General features: G+C 49.4%; 1 protein-coding gene across 24 annotated transcripts in view; it reads right to left on the reverse strand.

Annotated features, from left to right (window-relative positions):
• Window positions 1-24,185, reverse strand: part of PUM1 (pumilio RNA binding family member 1) — an 897,051-nt gene that overhangs the window by 432,556 nt on the left and 440,310 nt on the right. For 15 of the 24 annotated variants that reach the window (XM_085645644.1, XM_085645641.1, XM_085645638.1 and 12 more), the window contains one exon: window positions 24,042-24,180. In XM_085645644.1, the coding sequence (XP_085501770.1) occupies window positions 24,042-24,180 (139 nt within the window). Of the gene's footprint in view, window positions 1-24,035; window positions 24,181-24,185 lie in introns of all 24 variants that reach the window. The other 9 variants (XM_085645636.1, XM_085645631.1, XM_085645630.1 and 6 more) reach the window with 1 other exon arrangement.

The raw sequence follows: 24,185 nt of genomic DNA on the forward strand, positions 1-24,185 counted from the left end.
TGATCCTTAAAAAGTGCAGATTTTGCATGAGACATGGGAAAAAATTTAAACAGTCTCTCTAATGCATCAACACAAAAATGCATTGAAGGGGTCCCATGCATAACAAAATGGCTATTTACAATTAGGAGTATTTTTGCATCTTGAAGAGTTTGCTGGATTCACATGCAGTGCATTATGCCACCATCCAGTGGTTGGGTCCGGAATAACCTTTGTTTTTTATTTGGTTTTATTTTTGCTTGCGTCCACCACCTTTTGGTGCTAGGTCTATTCCTTGTGTAACATCAGACGGCACCCCGGAAGTTCCTGTGCATGGTAGCCATCTTTTGATTCTTTTTTCCCCTTTTTTGCTAGGGCATGTCTTAAATCCTGTTGTCTCTAGAGGTTAGTTCTTTGGTTTCAGGATATCTTGTCCCACCTGTAAGCATTTTTCTTCTGGGGAGAGTTGGGTGGGCCGCATGTGATTCCAGAAATCTGCTCAAGCTGCAAAACTACTCCTACTGGTAAGTAACCATTTGGTTCTTCAGCATGAATCCTTTTCTGGATGTGTATGCTGTGCATTAGATTATGTAGCGGTTTACCCCTCCTTGGGGTGGCTGTGGTAAGATGAGAAAGACTTTCCAAACAGGTGTTGAAGTACTTTTTGTCCCACTTGAGCTTCCTTATTCATCTGTATATCCATGCAGTAATGTTTGGTGAATGGGTGTGGGGATGCCCATGTCACCGCAGCACATATGGTGTTTATTGGCATGTATGCCATAAAGGCCAGGGTTGCCCCCTTTTCCTTGTTGAGAGGGCCTTTGGGCGTGTGTTTAGAGTTGTTCCTGCGGAGGCATAGCAAACTTGAATTGCCTCTACAATCAAACGTGCTATTGTCACATTTGTCACGGGTGCTCCCTTGTTGGACCTTGATTAAGAGACAAACAATTGAGTGCCTTTATGGATTGGTTTTGTCTCGTGTAGATAGTATAGTAAAGCCCTTCTTATGTCCAGGGTAGGAAGTCTTCTTTCTAGTTGTGGTTGCAGGTTTTGGAAGAAAACAGCTAGCTGTATGCTTAGGTTCATGTGGAATTTGCTTACTACCTTAGGCAGGAATTGAGCATTTGTCCTTAGGATAACAAACAAGTTACTGACCTTTGGTAATGATATATCTGTAAGAAACAGTAGTGATAGATTCCTTACTTTAGAACTGAACAGCCAAAGAAGCCGTCACTCCGGACTTGGCTGTGCAGGCAGCAATGCTTACTAAAAGTGTGCAGCGAGGCCCACATAGCTGCCTGACAGATGTCTTGTAAGGTGACACCACATCTCAATGCCGTAGTGGCAGCAGTCGCCCTGGTGGAATGGGAGCGCAGCCCCAACGGAGGCTCCTTCTTTGCCAGAGAATAACAGGCATTAATACACAAGACGACCCATCTGGAGATAGTCCGCTTGTGTATGGCCCGACCTTTCTTGGCGCCTACGTAGCCAACAAAAAGCTTGTCATCCACCCGGAACTGTTGTGTGCGGTTCAAGTAAAATGAGAGCGAACGTTTTGAGTACAGACGGTGGAGCGTCTCTTCCTCTCTGGAAGGATGCGGAGGCAGAAAGAAGGTGAACAAAGTGATGGTTTGCCCGATGTGAAAAGCAGTGACAACTTTTGGCAGAAAGGACGAACGGGTTCTGAGCACAACCTTGTCCGGATGGACAGATAGAAAAAGGTTTACAAGAAAGCCATGAGCTCACTCACTCTCCTAGCCGAGGTGATGGCATCCAGGATAGCAGTCTTCAAAGTTAATAGATGTAGAGGACAGTTGTGAAGAGGCTCAAAAGGAGCGCACATCAAATAAGTGAGAACCAGGTTCAAGTCCCACTGCGGCATCACAAAAGGAATAGGAGGGAAAAGGTTAGTAATGCCTTTGAGGAATCTATTTACAACAGGGGACTTGAAAAGAGAGCTAATCAGGGAGCCTGAGGAAGGCTAAAATAGCAGAAAGGTAGCCCTTGATAGTGCCCAGAGTAGAGCCCTGCTGGGCCAAAGAAAGAAGGAACAGGACTTCTGAAAGAGGGGCAGAAAGGGGATCCACAGCCTTTGCTGTGCACCATGCCACAAATTTGTTACACCTGCAGGCGTATACCAACTTGCCGCCAGAATGACCTCACAAACTTCAGGAGGCAAGTCGAAAGAAATCAACTGCCGCCGCTCAATCTCCACACAAGGAGGTGGAGACTGGACAGGTTCAGGTGGAGGACCGTCCCCTGCTGCTGTGACAGAAGATCCTCCCGAAGAGGCAGTCGGATCGAAGGATCGATGGTCATACTGAGTAGCTCGGGATACCAAACTCTTCAAGCCCAGTCCAGAGCCACAAGAATGACTTGGGCCCGGTCACGCCTGATCTTCTTCAGCACTCTGGGCAGAAGTGGTATAGGCGGAAAGGCGAACAGACCGCAACTCCACTCGCGACGAAAAGCCTCACCTAGCGAGTGCCGCCTTGGAAATTCCAACGCGCAGAACAGCTGACATTGCTCTTCGGTGGCGAATAGATCTAACCAAGGCTCTACCCACTGTTGATAGAGACCTTGCGCCAGGTCCGAGTGAAGACGCCATTCGTGATCAATCATGCACCTGCGGCTGAGTTTGTCCACCCTGGTGTTCAGTGAACCTGCCAGGTGTTGAACCACCAGGGAAATGCCCTGATGTTCCAGACATGTCCAGAGGCGCAGAGCCTCCTGACATAGGGTCCACAACCCCACCTCGCCCTGTTTGTTGCAGTACCACATGGCGGTGGTGTTGTCTGTGAACACCTGCACTACTCTCCCCTTGACAGAGGGAAGGAATGCCTTCAGTGCAAGTCGGATCGCCCGGAGCTCCAGAAGGTTGATATGGAGCCGGGACTCTGCCGGAGACCAGAGGCCTCTGATCTCCGCCTCTCCCATGTGGCCGCCACACTGTGTGCTCCAGTTGGGGGAAGGGAGAGAGTTCTGCCATTGATCCAAGGCCGATTTGTGAGCCACCACTGCAACTGTGCAGTGCCCTCCGAGATCTGGACGGACTCGGACAGGTCCCCCTGATGCTGCACCCACTGGAACTTCAGGTCCCACTGCAGAGCCCGCATATGCCATCTGGCATGATCGACCAGCAGGATGCAGGAGGCCATGAGGCCCAGTAGCCTCAGGGTCATCCTGACCGAAACCCAGGATATAGAGGCCGAAAGAACGGAATCAGAGCCTGAATATCCTGGACTCGCCGTTCAGGAGGATAGACCCGAAAGTGCATCGTATCCAGAAAAGCTCCGATGAAGAAGAGTTTCTGAGAGGGAATCAGGTGCGACTTTGGCACATTGATGGAGAACCCCAGCAAATGCAGGAGGTCGGCTGTAGTCTGGAGATGGGAGACGACTGCCTGGGGCGAGCCAGCCTTCAACAGCCAGTCGTCTAGATAGGGGAAGACTGGAACCCCTGATCTGTGCAGATAAGCTACGACCACCGCCATCACTTTCGTGAACACCCGAGGGGCGCTGGTAAGGCCAAAGTGGAGCACGGTAAACTGAAAGTGCTCGTGGCCTACCGTGAACCGTAGGTAGCACCGGTGGGCCGGCATGACGGGAATATGGAAATATGCGTCCTGCCGAACCAACGCTACCATCCATTCTCCAGAGTCGAGGGCAGACAAGACCTGAGCCAGAGTTAACATCTCGAACTTCTCGTTCCGGAGGAAGCGATTGACATTCTGGAGGTCCAAAATAGGACGCAGGCCCTTGTCCTTCTTGGGCAACAGAAAGTAGTGGGAGTAGCAACTAAGACCTACTTCTGGCGCTCGATGTCCCCCTTGGCCAAGAGGGCCACGACTTCCTGTTGAAGAAGTACCAAGTGATACCCCGACATGCGGTGGTACTGGGGTGGCATGGCTCGAGGGGTAGCCTCGAAGGGGAGGGAGTAGCCCCTTTGGACTATTTGTAAAACTCACCTGTACGTAGTGATGGTTCGCCGGTGGGTGAAGGGACGGCAAATCCTCCCGCCCACTGGCGTTTGATGGGCCTGAAAAACCGGACTAGGAAGGTTTGGAGGCAGTGGTGGCCGGGGTTGAGGTGGACTGACCCGCCCCCTGGCCCACCTCGGGGGGTCCCATGTCTACAGCCGCGCTGGGACTATTGCTGCGTAGGCCTGTGGCTCTGAAGAAAACTTGTCAGGGCTCCCCTTCCATGCCCACAAAAGGAGCGAAATGCAGAAGGTGGAGGAGGGCGAGTGGCCAAAAGGCCCAAGGACTTGCCCGTAGCCCGCAAGTCCTTAAAACGCTCCAACGCACTATCTGCATGGTTGCCAAAGAGGCGAATGCCATCAAAGGGCATGTCCATGAGAGTGTTCTGGACATCCCCAGAGAAGCCCGTTGTCCTCAGCCAGGCGTGGCGGAGGAGCGCCACTGTTGCTGTTGTAGAAATCGCCTTGCCCAGCGAGTCGGCGCGGTCAAGGCCACAACTGATTGTGAACTTGGTTGCATCCCTCCCTTCAGCAATAGCTTGAGAGAGCACTGTCCTGGCCTCCTCCGGACACTGAGGCAGCACTTGGGCAGTTATTCCCACTCTGTATGGGAACGGTGGCGCAAGAGTCATGCGGTATTCACAGACCGCAGCCCTGAACTGGCGGAAGAAAAAAATCTTCTTCCCGAACTGTTTGTCTCCCTGTCCGGGGGGGCGGTAGGGAAAACACTCTGGAACATGGAGGCTTGGACAACCAAGCTCTCATGGGTGGAGTGGTGGGAAAGGAAAAAGGGGGGTCTCCCGGGGCTGAGCGATGGCGTTGGGCCACGTTCCTATCCACAGGAGCCCCTGTGTTGGGCCTGGACCAGGCGCCCAAAAGAACGTCTGAAAGTGCATCATTAAAAGGCAGCAATGGCTCCGAGGAGGTAGCACTTCTGTCAGGAGGTTAGTCCTGACTTCCACTGTAGGGAGCTCTAGGTGGAGGGCCTCGGCCGCCCTACGCAACACCACTGCGTAACTTGCACCCTCCTCAGTAGCCACGGTAGGAGGAGTTAGCATGCCAAGGTCAGGAGAGGTATCAAGACCACTGGGATCCCCCAGCTCCTCTGCCCAGTCCGGGTCATACTCACACTGAGCTGGTAGAGGGTCTTCAGACCCCTCCCAGTCCTCCCCTTCCTCCGAAGGCTGATGTAAAGGCCTAAAATAAGGAGGATGGAAAGCCCCATCGCCGTCGAGTGAGGCAGTTCCGGTGCAGTGTCCACATTGGGGCGGAGACCGGGGACAACGATGTCCGGTGCCATGGGCGACGTCGGAGGAGGTGCCGGTGGGGTCCGTGGAGGTGTCACGAGGTCAACCGGCGTTGACCAGGATCCAGGCCTGGATCTGTGGGGGTCCCGCAGCGCCGGGGCCGGAGCAGACAGCGATGCCGGAGCCGCCGACAGTAAAGGGCGAGGACCCCCAGTCGGGCCTGCTGGCCCGAAGGCACACCGTTGGGGCACCGACGGCCCAAAGAGGCAAGCCATGGCTGACAGAAATTCCTGCAGCTGGGCCGGAGTCGCCAACGGACCCGGGAATGGCAGGCAGGCAGACGGCGACTGCGTAGGCTCCGCCGAAGCCGCTAGGGAGGCACCACCCGCACCTGTGACGGGAGAGGGGAAGCCGGGGAGCGATGACGCTTCTTCGACTTGTGATGCTTCGTCTTACCTGACCCTTTGTGCGAAGACTTCGATCCCGACGAACGATGGTTGTGGCTCCGCAACCGGTCCCTTGACCTCCCACGGGACCGGGACCTTGAGCTGAGCCGAGCCAACCCGACTGCCGGACTTCAAGCAACTTTCGGGACAACTCCCACAAAGTCTTCGGCGCTATGGCCCGGCAGTCGGGGCATGACTTGGGGTTGTGGTCGCACCCCAGGCAGTAGAGACACGCGGTGCGGATCCATCACTGACATCATGCGATGACCGTCCCCGCAAGACATGAAGCCGGGCATCCCTACGGCACCAAAAGTCTATCGACTCGAAAAATAGAGACAAAAAGCCTTGAAAAACCTAGTCAAAAAGTGACTGGTGGTATCGCTCTCTCCGGATCTGCGCTTGCTGGCGCGGAAAAAGAAATAACTGACATCAGCGCGCAAGGGCGGCGTTTAAGTAGCAGGCGCTACATCATCTCGGCGACCACGACCCCTACAACGGACGTGGAGCTGCACAAAGCCACCTTCCGACGCGCAGGGGTACTGCTGAGGAAAACTTTCCGGATACAGTGTCGCCTGGGGGTAATTCTAAGGTAAGGAATCTATCACTACACGTTTCTTTCAGATATTGTCCTTATGGATTTGCAAGTATGGTTTCTCAATAGTTAATGCTTGTAGTTCACTCAGTCGTCATAGAGATGTTATTGTCATTAAGAAGGCAGTCTTTATGGTGATATATTGGAGTTCTGCTTTGTGCATGGCTCAAATGGTCCCGTCATTAGTTGTGTTAGGACTGTGTTTAAGTTCCACATCGGGGCTGGAGCCTTTCTTGGGGGTGCAATTCTCTTGGACCCCTCAAGACATCTTTTGATGACAGGTGCTGTAAAGAAACGTTCAAATGAATTTCAGAGTGGTGTAGGCTACAATTGCTGCCAGTTGCACCTTGAGGCTTGAGTAGTTGATGTTACTGTGAAGCAAGTGTGTCGGATATACAACACTGTTTACTGTGTGGATATTGAGCTTAAGGTATTGTTTTCTGTGCACCATATGGTGTACTGTTTCCACTTCGCTGTGTAGCATTGTCTTATGGTCTGTTTTCTTGCCTCCTTTAGTATTTCCATTATTCTTTGCACTAAGTTTAAATGTCCAAACTATGTATTCAGGCACCAGGCTGCTCGTCGCTGGTTTCGGGTGAAAGAATTGCCCCTTTGCATTGTGAGGAGGGCCTTGTCGGCCTTGAGCTTGAACGTTTGTCTCCTGGACAGTTCGGGTAGGCTTGAGTACCAGGTTTTTCATCACCATTGAGGGGCTAGGAGTATTAGATTTGTTCCTGGTTGTTTGGATTTCCCCAGAACTCTTTGTAGTAGAGGAATCAGAGGAACAGTATGCAAATATCCCTGCACCAGTTTAGTGACAGGGCATTCCCTTCTGATCGGTGGTGTTGAAACCTGGAGGCGAAGGATCATCGTTTCTTGTTCTTCATTGTTGCGAATAGGTCTATTTCTGGGGTTCCCAAGAGGTTAAAGACTTGTTGCAGGGTCTTTTGATTTAACTCCCACTCGTGTGAGCTGCTGTTCTGTCTGCTGAGCTGATCCGCTCCGGTGTTGTCTTTTCCTGACAGTTGAATGGTCTGTAGGCTGATTTTCCTTGAATTGGCCTGCTTCCATATTTCGTGAGCTAGTTTGCTTAGGGTGAGTGATTTCATCCCTTCTTGTTAGTTGAGGTAAAACATGGTTGTGGTGTTGTCCACTTCCCTTAATACTGTCTTCCTTCCTTTGTGGGCTTGAAATACCTTTAGTGCTAGGAACACTGTCTTCATTTCTAGGAAGCTGATGTTGTGAGAAAGTGGCTCTGTATATACTGTTCCTTAATAGGTACAGGGTGTACAGAGTCCACAGTCCCCCAGGGTTTGACAGAGGTTAAAGTTAGGTATAACCTTACTCTCTGAAGTGGTCGAGCAGTAAGGCAGTATCAGAGGACGTGTAAAGCATTTGTTGTACACACTCAGTCAGCAAATGGTTCCACACACTCAATAACTGAACTCTAGGCCAATGGTTTGTATATAAAAAATATATGCTTGTTTTATTTTAGAACCAACACTTGGAATTAAAATATACTTTCTCGACAGGAGACGTTTCATAAAAATACTTTTGTATATGCAATAGACTTTTTAGTAAACAGTTACAAATAGTTGCAGTAGGCAACTCTATTTCTAAACACAATACATTGAGCTCAATGGTAAATTCAAATTATATGCAACAGATTACTTTTTAGATTACTTTTGTAATTCCAGGCTTGGATAATAGATCCAGTCCTGGGTCAGTTCTCAGAATCAGCTGTTGAAAGTCGACTTTGGTACTGTAATGATTTTTAACTAATATTTAGCTATTTTAAAAGTTGACACTTAGAAAATATTTCAGAGAAAACAATCAATGATTCCCTCGCTCTGCTGCTGCCGTGGACCCAGCGTACTGACCTGTTGCTTGTTCTGCTTCTGCCCACTCCTCGCCAGACCCGCTTCGCGGGTCCCGCTTCGTAGCGCTTGCAAAGTGCGCTGGACTTAGGGGAGGGGCTGCTTTGTTCCTGAGAATCCTTGTGGGGTGTGTTTTGCTGAGGCAGGGCTGCGAGCGGTGGATCAGGGACTCCAACTCCCAGGAGTCCCTGTGTGCCTCACCCGCTCCACCTGGGCCGCTCTCCCTGCCTGACCCGCCCCCTTACAGTGGTATCAAAAGCTGCACCTGGACCTTTGATGCTGGGACGCTCTGTTGCTGCCGTGGACCCTGCGTACTGACCTGTTGCTTGTTCTGCTTCTGCCCACTCCTTGCCGGACCCGCTTCGCGGGTCCTGCTTCGTAGCGCTTGCAAAGTGCGCTGGACTTAGGGGAGGGGCTGCTTTGCTCCTGAGAATCCTTGTGGGGTGTGTGTTGCTGAGGCAGGGCTGCGAGCGGTGGATCAGGGACTCCAACCCCCAGGAGTCCCTGTGTGCCTCACCCGTTCCACCTGAGCCGCTCTCCCTGCCTGACCAGCCCCCTTCCCTCCTCATTTTAGCTGGATTACTCTCCGCTGCGCGGGAGCGCGCGGGGGAGCGCCCGGGGCTAAGTCCGGGCAAAGGGCGGGCCCTCTGTGGCCCTCGGAGGCCAGAGGAGGTCGGGCCGGGCCCCGTCTCTGACACGTTGGTTAGGTTGTTTTCTATCTATTGTAGCTCCGAAGGTGCATTATGGCTCTGAGTCCAATAACAGGCTCAACATTGAAAGCAGGGGGGCTGAGTAGAGGGACTCTGGACGGTTATTTTGCAAAGGCTCCCGTAGATTGTGACAAGGAGCGCATATTAGCTGAGCGCCGGCGCTCGATTGAATCCATTAAAGGAAGTTTTCTGCCTATAGATACCCTGCAGATAGCTCCTCCAGCCCTCACGAGTAATGTTAGTATAATTGAGGACCCTGATATATCCCACCTAGATAGTACCCCTATGCTCTTTGGCGAAAAATCTCCTACATCCGTTTTGCCTGCAATTCCCCCTATTAACATTTCGCATTCAGCTAATGACCTAATCATAGATGAAGCGGAAATACATCTCGAGCCTTGCCTACAAGGTGCAGAGTCAACTCACAAAAATAGAACTAGGAGGAAAGAGGTATCTAAGTTGTGGGGTCTGCCACAAAGTAAAAGGAGGAAGAGGGGGGTTGAGCCACCCAAATCTAAACTAAGTCATGCTGACTTTGGCAAAACCTCAAAATCATTACCACTAACCACAGACAAATTGGTAGTTATGTCCACCCCCCCAAATCTCCCTCCAAACGAGGTATCACCTACTGATTTGTTAGGTGGTATGGAGAAACTTATTAGATCTTTCATTCTCCCGTTAGAACAAACACTAACTAGGTTGGAGCAAAGACTGGGGACCCTTGAGCAGGCTATTGGTATTAATACTGAATTAATATAGGGTTTAGGGAAAACGGTATTGCCTCCCTCGACCTTGGCAGTTTCTTCTAATTCTAATCTCAATAGGGAGTCATCTAATATTATTGAACCTACTACTAGTATAAAGCAGAGGGTACCTATACCAAAACCCATACAACCACTGGTCCAGAATGCTGATAGAGCGGCCGAGAGGGTACATAGCATTTCCCACTCAGGTAACGGCCAAGGAAGAAGGAGCAGCCATAGGGGGCGCCCAGTCGAACTACCTCCGGAAGCAGTACCATATGTGGTGGTCCTCACTGGAGTTCCGGCACTAGTGGAAGGCAAAAGGGAGGGATACTTCCAACTAAAACATAAAGTCATGCATTGGCTTGGTCAGAATAGACCACTTCCTCGTAATCTTAATGGTGAGATTATGTATGTCCGGCGTCTCCCTTGGCTAGGAAGTAGACCTAAGGATCTACAGGGGGACATTATTGTTGTTAATTTTAGAGATCAAGAAACTGTTAGATTTATTCTAAGTTGGCCCCCGGGTGAGGGAAACAACTCCATCATTCCCTATGATCTAATTTACTTTTATCCAAGATCTTTGGTGGGTCCTCCCTTGAATTCAGTGGTCTCTGCCTACTATCAACCAAATTTCCATTCTATGCCTACCGACAACTGGTCTGTTCACTATAGATCTCATCTATCGGCCCCTATTAGAGAGTGTGGGTGGGACATTATTCCGCCTGGGCACTTTAGACCTAGATGGACTGATCCTAAGGGCTCACTGACCCCTTTGGAGGTGACAAATAGATTTAATGTTTTGTCGGGCATAAACGACTGCGATTGACAGTCGCGCCTCTTGGGAACTTTATGCTTAGTTTCATGGATATTGGGGTACCAACTGACTATGATACTAGGCTTAATTCTCTGGCATCTAACCAGATTCCAGGTGACATTCAACTTGCTGACGAATCTATGCTAGGTAGCGGAAAAGTGGAAAAGGAGGCTACGAATCTGAATCCTATTGGTACACCTTCTGTTTTGGGGGACAGTGATCCGCCCGAACAAGGCTTGGTCGGCTCCAAGGGGGTCTTGAACTTAAATGTTACTACTGAAGCTCCTGGTCTGGGAGACGGGGCACCTCCTGAGAAACATCTGGACAGCTCCGAAATTAAAATTCTTTCCTGGAATGTGGCAGGACTGAAGAATAAGTTGCCTATACCAGATTGGGGTTCATTTATTTCATCATATGACATATGCATGATGCAAGAAACCTGGGTGGTAAATGAAAGTTCATTTCCTGGTTTTGCTATTTTTGAATTCTTAGCGACTTCCAAGTGGTAAAGAAAGACCATCAGGTGGATTGTCTATCTGGGTTGGTACTCACCTGGGTGTCCAGTCAACGCTCATTGACACCAACTCTCTCGATGTTCAGTGTGTTTTATTAACCTCGTTAAGTAGGCAAAGAATAGCTTTGATTAATGTTTATTCAAGGCCAGTTAAGCGGGGTTTGGAATCGGAGGCTATTAAAACTTTGCTCGGTTTGCTATTGAAGTTTGACTCCTCCACTGTTATAATCCTGTGTGGAGACTTCAACTGTCATTTTGAGCCTCTTATTGACCCGTCTTTGGGGGACTCTGATGAGGTCGATTCGTCTTGGTCTATTCCGGATCCTATGATGCCCTTAGTTAAGGTTTGGACCCCTCTCGTTTTGCAACTACAGTCGTTGGTACTGACCACCTCATTGCACACTTGCAATGGGAGGCTGGAGCCTGACAGGCCTGGTAGAAATACCTTTAACCGCCAAAATCAGTCTTCTGTGATTGACTATGTCTTCATGGAAGCTAGGCATTGGGATAGGTTGCTGGAATTCAGGGTTGTTGACAGGCATGACAGCGACCACAATGCGCTGATTTTATCCCTCAAACCAGGGAGTTTTGGGTTAAACAAGACCCCACCCGCTCAAGTTAGAACTGTATCATCTTTAATAATTTCCAATTGTAGGCGTAGGGTTAAATGGCCTAATTTGCAAGACTCCCCATGTAAACTTGCAAAATTGTATGAAATTGCGTCTCCGTTTATTGCGGAAATGGGGGAATCTGAGTCTGGGGGCAGGGCTCTAGATATACATAATCAGTTGGTGGCCGCACTGAAGGATGTCCTGTGCCCGGTGATGAGGACTAGTCAGTTGCGAACAAAGAAGCACCCGTGGTTCAATGCACAATGTCGTAAAGCAAAGAAAGCTTTGCTGTTAGCTCTAAAAACCAAAGATGCGGGCTTCATTAGGGTTCAACGTAGCTTGTACAAGAATATAATTGGGAATGCTAAGAGGGAACGGGAGGCCTTTATGTGGGGGGAACTGGGAACAGCACTCTCAGCTAGGGATTTCAAATTATTTTGGTCAATTGTTGCTGTTGGGCCGCATGGTTCCAATTCTGAGCCTGGTCCGAATATTGCCCCGGAATTGTGGAAAAATCACTTTAGTGGTTTATATGGAATTCTTGAGACGGATACCACAAGGTGTGTAAACCTGGAACCAATCCCAAATAACCTTGAGTCTGATGATTTAGTGGGGAAGTCTGGATTTTCTAGGCACGGCAGCTTGGCTGAATCTTTTACCCTTAAGGAGGTGGAGGCAGCCATAGCTAAGCTCTTACCTAATAAAGCCCCTGGGCTGGATAAACTGCCAGGGGATCTTTATCGAACCCAGCCTAAAATCTGGGCTCCTTATCTTGTTGTGTTGTTTAATGGGGTCTTGCAGGGCGCAGATGTGCCACCTACTTGGTTAGGCGCTGAGATCGTCCCCGTTTTCAAAAAGGGTTTCCCCCTCACCCCCTCAAATTATAGACCTATTAGCTTGATCGACACCTCACAAAAGCTAATGGGGAGGATTATTCTTGATAGGATCCTTGGGTGGGTAGAGGAGAACGACATCTTACCTACATTCCAGGCAGGCTTTAGAACCGGTATTTCCACCATAGACCAAATATTTCGCCTGCAAGTACTTTATTGGAAGGCAGCTAAGGTGGAGGGTGGGAGCCTCTACCTTGTATTTGTGGATCTACGGGCTGCCTTCGACTTAGTTCCTCGAGCGAAACTATGGAAAGTGCTGGCAGCTCTAGGTCTCCCTTCTTATTTGTTGTCTATCCTGTCTAGGTTACACACCAACAACTACGCTCTGGTTAGGTGTGGCAGGCAAGGCGATTTTACAGATCAATTCCCTGTTAAAAAAGGGGTCCGCCAAGGGTGCGTATTGGCCCCCACGCTATTCAGTCTGTACATTAATGGTCTTGTTGACCATTTGAATGGCGTGGCAGACATCGACGCCCCCAAATTGGCCACAGGAAAGGTACCCGCTCTGATGTTTGCTGACAACACCTTGTTGCTGTCTAAAACATCATCGGGTATCCAGAAAGTACTTAATGGCTTTGTGGAGTTCTGTGAGCAGCGGGGACTGGAAATTAATTTGGGAAAAACCAAATTTATGATATTTAACCCCCCGAAGCAGACACACCCTAATCCGGTGCTAAATGGCACTCCCCTAGAGAGGGTTGAGACATTTGTCTATTTGGGTGTTACCCTCACGGAAAATTTTTTGTGGAATTCCCAGATTATCAAATCGGCATTAAAGCCCTCACAGCTAGTGGGGGGGATCAGTAAGGTATTAAAGGGGTCAACTTTTAAACTAGTGTCCCCGGCGCTGGAAATCTATTGTCGCCAAGCCAGACCTGCAGTGATCTATGGGGCTGAGCTTTGGGGGCACAAACAATTATTGTCCCTTTCTAGGGTGGAACAAGCTTTACTGAGGAACTTGATGGGTTTGCCAGCTAGTACACCTTTGATACCACTTAGAATGGACCTTGGTATGGACGCTATTGAGGAAACTGTCCGTGCAAGACCAGTTATGTACTGGAAGAGGCTCTGGTCAGTCCCAGAGCTGGCCCCTTTTAGAACTGAACTAGCCGAGATATGGCTCTCTCTCAAACATAAGAAGATCCCTTGGCTGGTGTATATTAGGGCCGAAAGCATCAGGCTGGGCACCCCGAACTTGTGGGAAATGCCAGACACCTTTTGTCCTAGGGTACCCAAGCGAGAACTCCATGAGTTGATACGTAGGCAGAATTTTCAAACCCTTTTGAGCTCTGCAACCCTGGGTAGGTTGACCACTGAGTTCCTCTTGGTGAAACTGGATTTTAGGATGGAGGATTTTATGGATGCAATTGAACCCCCGTTGGCCAGGAAGTTGTATCTCCAGTTAAGGCATGGCACTTTGCCTATTAGATCATTTACCAATAAATGGGCAAGGACTAATAATGAAATATCTCATGTCTTGTTCTTTTGTCCTGCTTATTCAGTGATTAGAAAATTCTGGCTGACTCCAATCTGCAAGAACCTTAAATTTCTCCATTTTTCCCCAAGCCTGCAGAACATTAACCTATGATACCCACCCCCCTATTGTATTTGCAGTATCTCGTTATCTTATAGGTATGTGGCGTAGGAGACAATCATTCTTAACTTGATATTTGTGTTATGAAACTATTTTGATCTTAAATTCTTTCGTGGTTGATAACTCTTAGTTTAATCTTCTTTTAATGTTCTATGTCTATTTAATGTATTATTTATATGTGCTGTTTTTGTATTTGCACTTTTATGGTCTTTTGACCGCAGTAAAGTTATCAACTGAACTGATTCCCTATGGAAGAAAATGCAGGTTACAGGTACAGTACGTTCTCGTTACTTTTGTAATCCAGTACTGGGTGCCTAGACTCAGTACTGGGACCTTTATCCAAAACAGGTAAGCAATTAAGTTTTCAGATATTATACGATTTTTGAAGAATATTTAAAGATTGCAGAAATCGACACTTAGAATAACAGTCAATGGTTTCCTATGGAAGAAAATTGAGTTAAGGGTAAGTATAGTTGTAGAGATTTTTCAGCATCAGTGCTGGGCACCAAGAAGCAGCACTGGGAGTTCACCTAGGAACAGGTGAGTAAATTTGTTTTTGTCACTCGGCTGATTTTTGGTGAATATTTGAAGATTTGAAAAGTTCACACTTAGAAGAAATTTCAGGAAAAAGCCAGTCAATGTTACCCTATGAGGAAAATAGAGTTTGCGGTTTAAGGGTAAGTACTCGACTGGCAGAGTTGAGGTTCTGGGCACAGACTCAGGGGTCTCCCAGGGTCAGGGAGGTACAGTTGGTTCACCCTCAGCGGCTCTAGTGCAGAGAGAGTTAGGCCCAATGTTATCCTATGAGGGATAGGGGGGCCTTGTTTGGTGGCTGCTGACTGGCAAGCCACGCGGCTGTGGGAGCTGGGCTCCTGGTCACTTACTCAGGGCAAGTGGGGGAGTAGGAAGGAATAGAGTTTTCACTGCCAGGGCCACTCGGGCGGCTGGGTGCAGAGTGCTTTTGAGCCTTCGGGCGCTCAATGGATGTCAATGGGAAATCTCCGGTTAGGAAAAAGACTGCAAGCTCGGGGACGAGGACTCTTCAGGTGCCACCACCACTTCGAGAGGTAAGTTGGGTAATTGGAGGATAGGTAGGTACCCCGGGGTGTGACACAGGGGGCCGTGGGGCGCCGCGTGCAGGGGTGCCTTTAGGTGTCGGGAAATCTTACCCTCAGTTGATCGCGGTTGGGGGGGGCACCTGGTTCTGAGGCTGCAGGCTTCTTCAAGATTGTCCAGGGAGGTCCTTGGGTGCCGGACTCGGGGTCACAGTCGCCGTGGGGTCGTCCTCCGGGTCTTTGTTCACTCCGGCACTGGCCAGGCTCGGCTGGTGCAGAGTGTGCTGGGTTCGCGGTTCCGGGCTGCTGCCAGGGGTTAGAGATAGGTTTCGAGTAGAGCCTCTACTCATGGGAGTCCCAGGGGCTTAGAGCCAAAAGGTAGCCAGGTCCTCCGGGGTTGGTGAGGTTGCTGGCCACGAGAGATGCCGCGCTGGAGCAGGAGCAGGTTCGAGGGTCGACAGGCCGGTAGGGCTGGGGCCAAAGCAGTTGGTGTCTTCCTCTTTTTAGCAGCTGCAGGGCAGGTCTTTGTTCTTCTTGCTCTTCTTGTAGTTTCGAATCTGGAATCTGGGGAAGGAAGGTTCAGGGTGCCACTAAATACTAGATTTAGGGGCGTTACAGGTAGGTGAAGGGCAGGGACCAATGGGTCCCCGTCCTGGGGTGGGTACACCCCCTATCCTGCCTCTCTCCTGTGGGAGGGGGGCAGTAGCCTAGTCCTGATAGGGTAGGGCTCCCCATCTTCAAGATGGCGAGAGCCCGGAGATGTGCTTCACCTCGCCTCCCCCACCTGAGGGGTGGGGTTGGCAGGCTGGCACATCCCCTGTCCTTATTTGGGGTTTCCGGCCTAAGCTTCCCGCCAGAGTGGGGGGTTGCAGGGGCCTGGGGAAACTCACAGAGGCGGCATGCCTTTGAAGCTTCCCCCTGCCCATCCTGGGGGAGGAGATTTAGCACCTCGCCCAGGATGTGCATTGTTGCAGGACCAGGAGAGCAGGGGCTCTCCTACCCAGGGGTTCAGCAACATGTCTGCTGGGTGGCAGCCTAGGCAGCCTCAGAGCAGACGTGAATTTTTAGGTTAGGTTCGAGGGGGCACCTCTAAGATGCCCTCTGGGGTGCTGGGTACATTAAATCCCACACTGGCATCAGTGTGGGTTTAATGTGCTGAGAAGTTTGATTCCAAACTTCCCAGTCTTTAGTGTTGCCATTATGGTGCTGTGGAGCTTGGGTTTGACGAGCTCCCAGCACCATGTACTCTTTAAATGGCAGCACTGCACTTACAGGGCTCAGGGATGGACCTGGGCACTGTAGGGGCACAGGGCTCTTGCTCCTGTGCCCACACCATTGGCATAAGGCACCCAGCTAGAGGGGTGACTGATGTATGCCATGGCAGTGTATGTGATGGGCATGGCACACAGGGATGTGTGCCATGTCGACTTTGTTTTTGTCTTGCACCCAAACACTCAGCCTGCAAAGGCAGGGGGTGTGTGTAAGGGTACAGGGCCTCTAAGAGTGGCACAATGAGTGCTGCAGCTCTTAGAGGCCTTCCTGGGTCACAAAGCCCTGGGTACTTAGGGCATACATGTCAACACTCCCGATTCAGGCGTGAGACTACCGATTTGAAGGCTAGTCTCCCGCCTCCCGATTCCTGCAAGCAAAAACCAGATTCCTCGGGGTTTCAGCTGACAGGGCTTGGTAATGTGTAACTGCTAATTCTTCCAGCAATAGTCAGAATGGCGATGCAGGGGCTCTAGAAGGGGTGAAAAACCAACAAAGCCCCATTAACAACCGAATGGTCTTTTAAACACCTGTGAAGTACTGGGGAGGAGGGAGTGGGGGGGAGGGGGCGGCTGTGTGTGTGCCCGGAAGCTGTTTCAGCCTGGGCTGACGGGGGAGGGGGGGGGGGGGTGTATGCATTGACCGCAACCTGCCAGGCCAGTGCACAACTCTTGCATCCCCCCCTCTCTCTGCCTGCCATTGCGCTCCATGCTTGTGAAAGGTGATAAAAAAAAACACGTGAATTTGCTTTCAAATGTCCGATCCTGCAGCAGCACACTTCCAAAGACCATACATGACAGAAACCCGATTGAAGGCCCCATTCTCCCGATTTTTTTTTTTTTATAAATCTCCCACTTTGCTCTTCTGAAATGTTGGCATGTATGACTTAGGGTACCATTTACCAGGGGCTGACATGTGGCCAAGGTTTGCCAATTTGGGTTGGGTTTGTTTTAGGGAAGGAGCATAGGCCCTGGGCACCTGATTGGCAGGAGTCCAGGGCACACTCAATCAAAGTACATTCAGCAATTCAGGAAAAAGTGGGGGCATACCAGGCAAGAAAGATGGCACTTTCTCACAGATTTGCTTTATGGAGTCTGCATCATTCCATTGACCCCGTACCCTCAGGTTTCCTGAATGTGCTCACCAACCCCTGCGGGATGCATCTTTCTTTATGGTCACTGAGAGAGTTGGTGTTTTGAAAGGTCTTCCTTTTGTTATGTTCTTGGATGCCCACCATTGTATCTCCGTCTGAACCCTTTGTGTTACAACTACGAGATCCTCCCAACGGCTTGTGACCAACTGCTGCAAAGCCACTCCTACAGAGGGCGCATGTGGAGGCGTGCATGAGTGATGAGGGGGATGCATGACGCTATCATGACCACGAGTTTTATGACAGTCACTGTCAAAGACTGACCCTTCTGGTACAGGCAAGTTTGTTTGTTAGCTTGTATTCTCCTTTGGGTCGGATATGCCCGCGCATCCCTGGAGTTTAATCTTTCTCCTAAGGTGGAATTTTTGGGTTCTTGCTTTGTTGATTTTTGGAGGTTTATTGCAAACCCCTAGTTTTGCAGTGTTGCGATCACCTGATGAACATGTGCATAACATTTTTGCTTTGAATTCGCCTTCACCAGCCAGTTGTAGAGATAGGAAAAGACGTGGATTCCTTTCCTTCTTAGGGATGCTACAACCGCAGGTACTTTGTATAGACTCTTGGCGCCGATTTTATCCCAAAAGACAGGACATTGAATTGGTAGTGAGCGTTCGAGGTAGAACCAGAGGTATTTTTTGGGATGTGAAGATAGGCGTCCTTTCGGTGTATTGTTGTCATGAAGACCCCTTTCTGCAGCTGTGTGATTACTTCCTGTAGTGTTGACATTTTGAAATGCTGTAAGCGAATGAATCGGTTTATGAATCTGAGGCTCAAATGGGTCTTAGCGCGAGATCTTGCTTTGGACCAAGAAGTAAGGTGAACAGTTTCCTCTTGAGTATTCCCTTTTTGTTATCTTATAAAATTACTGGTCTTTGCAGGAGTTCTTTTATTTGTCTTAACTGCAAGAGTTTTGTTTCTTGGAACTTTTTCTTTTTTGGTGGGGGTTTGTTAGTTCTATACAATAGCCGTGGCATACCAAATTTAAAATCAAACTGTCTGGTGACGTCTTTCCATTGATGTAGGTGGTGTGCTATCCTGCTTCCCACTGGTGGTGTGTGGGGGTCTTTTGTTGTGGGCAAGTACTTGGAATTTGCTCCTTCCCCTCTCAAAGGGTTATCCCCTGCCTCTTCCTCTGCCCAGAAAGGGCTGCCTTGGTTGCTGTTGCCACGCCTGGTATCCGGACTGCTGGTTTGACTGCTGTCTGCCGCCTTGAGTTTGATATGTTGGCCTTTCAAGAAGACCCCCCTTCCTGTGAGTCTTCTGGTGTAAAAACCTTCTCTTGAAGGTGCCCCTCTGTTATAGGGCTCCTATAGCCCTGGCCGTTTTATTGTCCTTTATTTGTTGAAGTGATTCATCTACCCCACTTACAAACAGGGCATCACCTTCAAGGGTCTGTTAATTATTGAGGCTTCGACCTCGTGCTTGAAGCCTGATATTCGGAGCCAGGCATGCCTTCTCAACGTTGCGCCTGTGCACATTGGTCTATTGGCTTTATCGGCTGCATCTAGGGCTAATTTCAGGCAGGTGTTAGCTATGTTCTTTCCCTCCTCTATGATGGATTTGTCCCTCTTTCTATTATCCTCTGGGAACTTGTTCTTCAGTTCTTTGATATCATCCCATTGTTGGTGGCCATACCTGTTGAGGAGAGCATTTGAGTTTGCAATGCGCCATTGTGTTGCTGCTTCTTTCTCCATCTTTCTCACTACCGTGTCCATTCTTTTGCTTTCTCTCTGGAGGTGGGCCAGTGGAGGAGTGAGCGTTGTCCCTTCTTGCCGTGTTGACAATGATGGAGTCTGACACTGTTTCACAGAATGCATTTAGGGTCTATTGTTGGTTTCCTTTATTTTTCTACCCTTGAAAGCCTCCTTGCCCTGTTCCAGGTTCCTTGCGGCATTTGGAGGTATTGTGTCCCCTTGGTAGATGGTGCCAAAGTCTCTAGGATAGGAGGAAGCAGGAGTCTCCTTTTTCCCTCCTCTAAGGGGACCCTGAAGGTATCAGCTCCTCTCTTGATGACACTGTAGTAGAAGGCTATGTCGTCTGGTGAAGAAGCCTTCGAGGGCTAGCTACAGACTTTCTGGGCTTTCTGTCTCAAGGTTGTTCCATTGTTCCTCGAAAGTCCCCAAAGCTTTCTCCTCTTCTGTAGTGTCAAGCTCCTCTTCGACATTCTTTTTGCGCGGTTCGGGGGTTGCCGGAGATTCAAAGATATCTTCCTCTTCGTCTGAGTTTTTGGCATCGCTGATCAGCTTTGCGGAGATTCGGAATTCCTTCAGCGTGTCAAACTCTTTCCGTTGAAGGAGTACCACCATTTTTGCTTCAAAATGTCTTCTTTTCTCCACCTCGAGGGCCCTTTTGGCATCTGAGGCCGGGGAGATCCACTTCATAGGTGTGGTGGTTTCAGGCTCCAAGGGTGTGGTCTTTCCCTTGATGGCCTTGTGAGAAAGCGACATCTTTCTTGCTGAATTGCTGATGTACTTTGACCGAGTGTGCCCTGGGCTCCTGACAATCAGGTGCCCAGGGCCTGTGTTCCTTCCCTAAAACTGCATGAAGCCTAAACCCAATTGGCATCTCTGGCCACATGTCAGCCCCTGGTAAATGGTACCCTAGGTACCCACGGCCCTGTGACCAGAGAAGGCCCCTAAGGGCTGCAGCACTTATTGTGCCACACTTAGAGGGCCCGTACCCTGACACACACACACACACTGCCTTTGCAGGCTGAGTGTCTGTAAGGAAGTGGGTTTCTGTTGCAGTAACCCCCCACCCCCTTTTTTGCCTAATAGCTGATGCACTTTTCCTTGTTGTGCCCTGGGCTTCTGCCAATCAGGTGCCCAGGGCCTGTGTTCCTTACCTAAAAAATGCCTAACAGCCAAAACCCAAATAGGCAAACACTGGCCACATGTCAGCCCCTGGTAAATGGTACGCTAGGTACCCAGGGCCTTGTGACAAGGGAAGGCCTCTAAGGGCTGCAGCACTCATTGTGCCACCCTTAGAGGCCCTGTACCCTTACACACACACACACACACACTGCCTTTGCAGGCTGAGTGTCTGGGTGCAGGACAAAATGAAGAGTCGACATGACACACATCTCTGTGTGCCATGCCCATCACCTACGCTGCCATGGCATACATCAGCCACCCCTCTGGCTGGGTGCCTTATGCCAGTGGTGTGGGCGCATGAGCCCTGTGCCCCTACAGTACCCAGGTCCATTCCTGGGCACTGTAAGCGCAGTGCTGCCATTTAAGAGTACGTGGTGCTGAGAGCTCGTTAAACACGAACTCCACAGCACCATAATGGCAACACTGAAGGCTGAGAAGTTTGGTATCAAACTTCTCAGCACATTAAACCCGCACTGATGCCAGTGTGGGAATTTAATGTACCAAGCACCCCAGAGGGCATCTTAGAGATGCTCCCTAAAACCTAACCTACAATCCACGTCTGTTCTGAGGCTGCCTAGGCTGCCACACAGCAGACATGTTGCTGGACCCCTGGGCAGGAGAGCCCCTGCTCTCCTGGGTCTGCAACAATGCACATCCTGGACGAGGTGCTAAACCTCCTCCCCCAGGATGGGCAGGGGGAAGCTTCAAAGGCATGCCGCCTCTGTGAGCTTCCCCAAGCCACTGCAACCCCCCACTCTGGCGGGAAGCCTGGCCGGAAACCCCAAATAATTACAGGGGATGTGACAACCTGCCAACCCCACCCCTCAGGTGGGGGAGGCGAGGTGAAGCACATCCCCGGGCTCTCGGCATCTTGAAGATGGGAAGCCCTGCCCAATCAGGACTAGGCTACTGCCCCCTCCCACAGGAGAAAGGCGGGATAGGGGGGTGTACCCACCCCAGGACAGGGACCCATTGGTCCCTGCCCTTCAACTACCTGTAACGCCCCTAAATCTAGTATTTAGGGGCACCCTGAATCTTCATTCCCCAGATTCCAGATTCCAAAATCCGAAGAAGAGCTAGAAGAATAATGACCTGCCGTGCAGCTGCTAAGAGGAGGAAGACACTAACTGCTTTGGCCCCAGCCCTACCGGCCTGTCGACCCTCAAACCTGCTCCTGCTCCAACCCAGCATCTCTTGTGGCCAGAGACCTCACAAACCCCGGAGGACCGGACTACCTTTTGACTCTAAGCCCCCTGGGACTCCCATGAGTAGAGGCTCTACTCAAAATCTACTTCTAATCCCTGGCAGCAGCCCAGAACCGCGAACCCAGCACACTCTGCACCCGCCAAGCATGGCCTGTGCCGAAGTGAACAAAGACCACGAGGACGACCCCCCGGCGACTGTAACCCCGAGTCCGGCACCCAAGGACCTCCCTCGACACTCCTGAAGAAGCCTACAGCCTCAGAACCAGGTTCCCCTCCCCCCCCCCCCCCAACCGCAATCAACAGAGGGTAAGATTTCCCGACACTATAAGGCACCCCTGCACCCGGCGCCCCACGGCCCCCTGTGCCCAATCCCGGGGTACCTACCTATCCTGGAACTACCCAACTTACCTCTCGAAGTGGTGGTGGCACCTGAAGAATCTTCGTCCCCGAGCTTGCAGTCTTTCTAAACCGGAGCTTTCCCATTGAAATCAATTAAGCGCCCGAAGGCTCAAAAGCACCCAGCCACCTGAGTGGCCCTGGCAGTGCAACCTCTACACCTATCCACTTCCCCACTTGCACTGAGTAAGTGACCAGGAGCCCAGCTCCCACAGCCGCATGGCCTGCTAGTCAGCAGCCACCAACCAGGGCCCCCCTACCTCTCATAGGATAACATTGGGCCTAACTCTCTGCACCCAGCCGCCCTTGTGTCGCTGAGGGTGAACCAACTGTACCTACCTGACCCCGGGAAACCCCCTGAGTCTATGCCCAGAACCTTAACTCTGCCAGTCGAGTACTTACCTTTAAACCGATAACTCAATTTTCTCCATAGGATAACATTGACTGGTTTTTCCTGAAATTTCTTCTAAGTGTGGACTTTTAAAAACTTAAAATATTCACCAAAAAGCAGCCGAGTAACGAAAAAGAAAATACACACATGATATTAGGTGAGCTCCCAGTGCTGGATCTTGGTGCCCAGCACGGACTCTGAAAAATACTTACAACTGTACTTACTAGTAACCCAATTTTCTCCCATAGGAAACCATTGACTGTTTTTCTGTGAAATTTCTTTTAAGTGTCAATTTCTGCAAACTTTAAATATTCTTTAAAAATTGTATAGTTTCTGAAAACGTAATTACTTACCTGTTTTGGATAAAGGTCCCAGTACTGAGTCTAGGCACCCAGTACTGGATTACAAAATTAAAGAGAACATACAATACCTGCAACTTGAATTTTCTGCCATAGGGAATCATTGACTGTTTTCTATGAAATATTTTCTAAGTGTCAACTTTTAAAATAGCAAAATATTGTCTAAAAATCACAGTAATTAAGTCGACTTTTATCACTTGTTTCTGTACTGTCCCAGGACTGAATCTAGGATCCAGTCCTGGAATTCCAAAGTAATCCAAAAAGTAATCTGTGGCAAATAACATGAAACTTCCATTGAACTCAATGCATTATTGTGTTTAAAATAGTGTTGACTATTGCAACCACTTGTAAACTTTTGACAAAAGTCAATTGCATATTGCAAAAGTATATATATATATATATATATATATATATATATATATATATATATAAGCATCTCATTCTGAGAAAGTATATTTTAATACCTATCGTTGGTTCTAAAATAAAACAAATTATATATATATATATATATATATATATATATATATCCATTGGCCTAGAGTTCAATTATGGAGTGTGTGAGACCATTTGCTGACTGTGTGCAACAAATGCTTTACACTGTCCTCTGATACTGCCTTACTGCTCGATCAAGCTACCACTTTAGAGAGTAAGGTTATATCTAACTTTAGCCTCTGCCAAACCTCTGGGGACTGTGGACTCTGTACACACTGTACCTATTTGGGAACAGTAAGGATTTTAGACCTTATAGACCAAGGATGTTTCAATAATGGCCCTAAACTTTCAGTCATTTTGGTGACAATAAATGGGGTTATCTGTCCTGGAAAATCAGCCGCAACCCACGACTCACTTTTGCATTTCTTAATCCACAGGTTGAAAAAAAAAAAACAACCACGATGGTGTCTAGGTACTTAGCCACTATAGGCTTACGCTCGATGGCCGAGTTTATCACACTGGCTGCGCCATTGGCTGACACCCCCAAAAAACCTTTCATTCAGAGAGCATTCAAGACTCAGTCTAGAATAGGTTCACCCAGCAAAACCAGCATCTAAAAATAAAGGTCCCGTATCTGCTGGCACGTGTATGGGTCCCAGTGACTCATTTCAACAATGCCAACCAGCATTGCCTTCAACATGCTTGCATTGAACTTTTTCCATTGTATACATGGAGAAAAACTAAAATACATGATTTTCATTACTGATAATTGAAAGGGGAAAATGGTCTCATTTTCCTCTGTTCCCATGCTCTAAATATTCCACATGAAAAGGTTGCCAGACTAAAGCAACAGTGTAATTCCCAAACACCTACCAAACTGATTTATTCTTTGGAAACAACCATATACCTATACCTGGCATTCCAGCAGCAAGTCCTTGCCCAAAAGCAAGGGCAGAGTTCACAGCTGCTGCTGCCACTAGTTGGTCAGTCTGCTGTCCTTGTTGATTTTGATTTGGTGTAAGAGGACGCTGGTTGGCTCCTGCACGCAGAACCTAAG

The sequence above is a fragment of the Triturus cristatus genome, chromosome 3_1 (assembly GCF_964204655.1).
Source record: "Triturus cristatus chromosome 3_1, aTriCri1.1, whole genome shotgun sequence".
NCBI classification, from domain to species: Eukaryota; Metazoa; Chordata; class Amphibia; order Caudata; family Salamandridae; genus Triturus; species Triturus cristatus.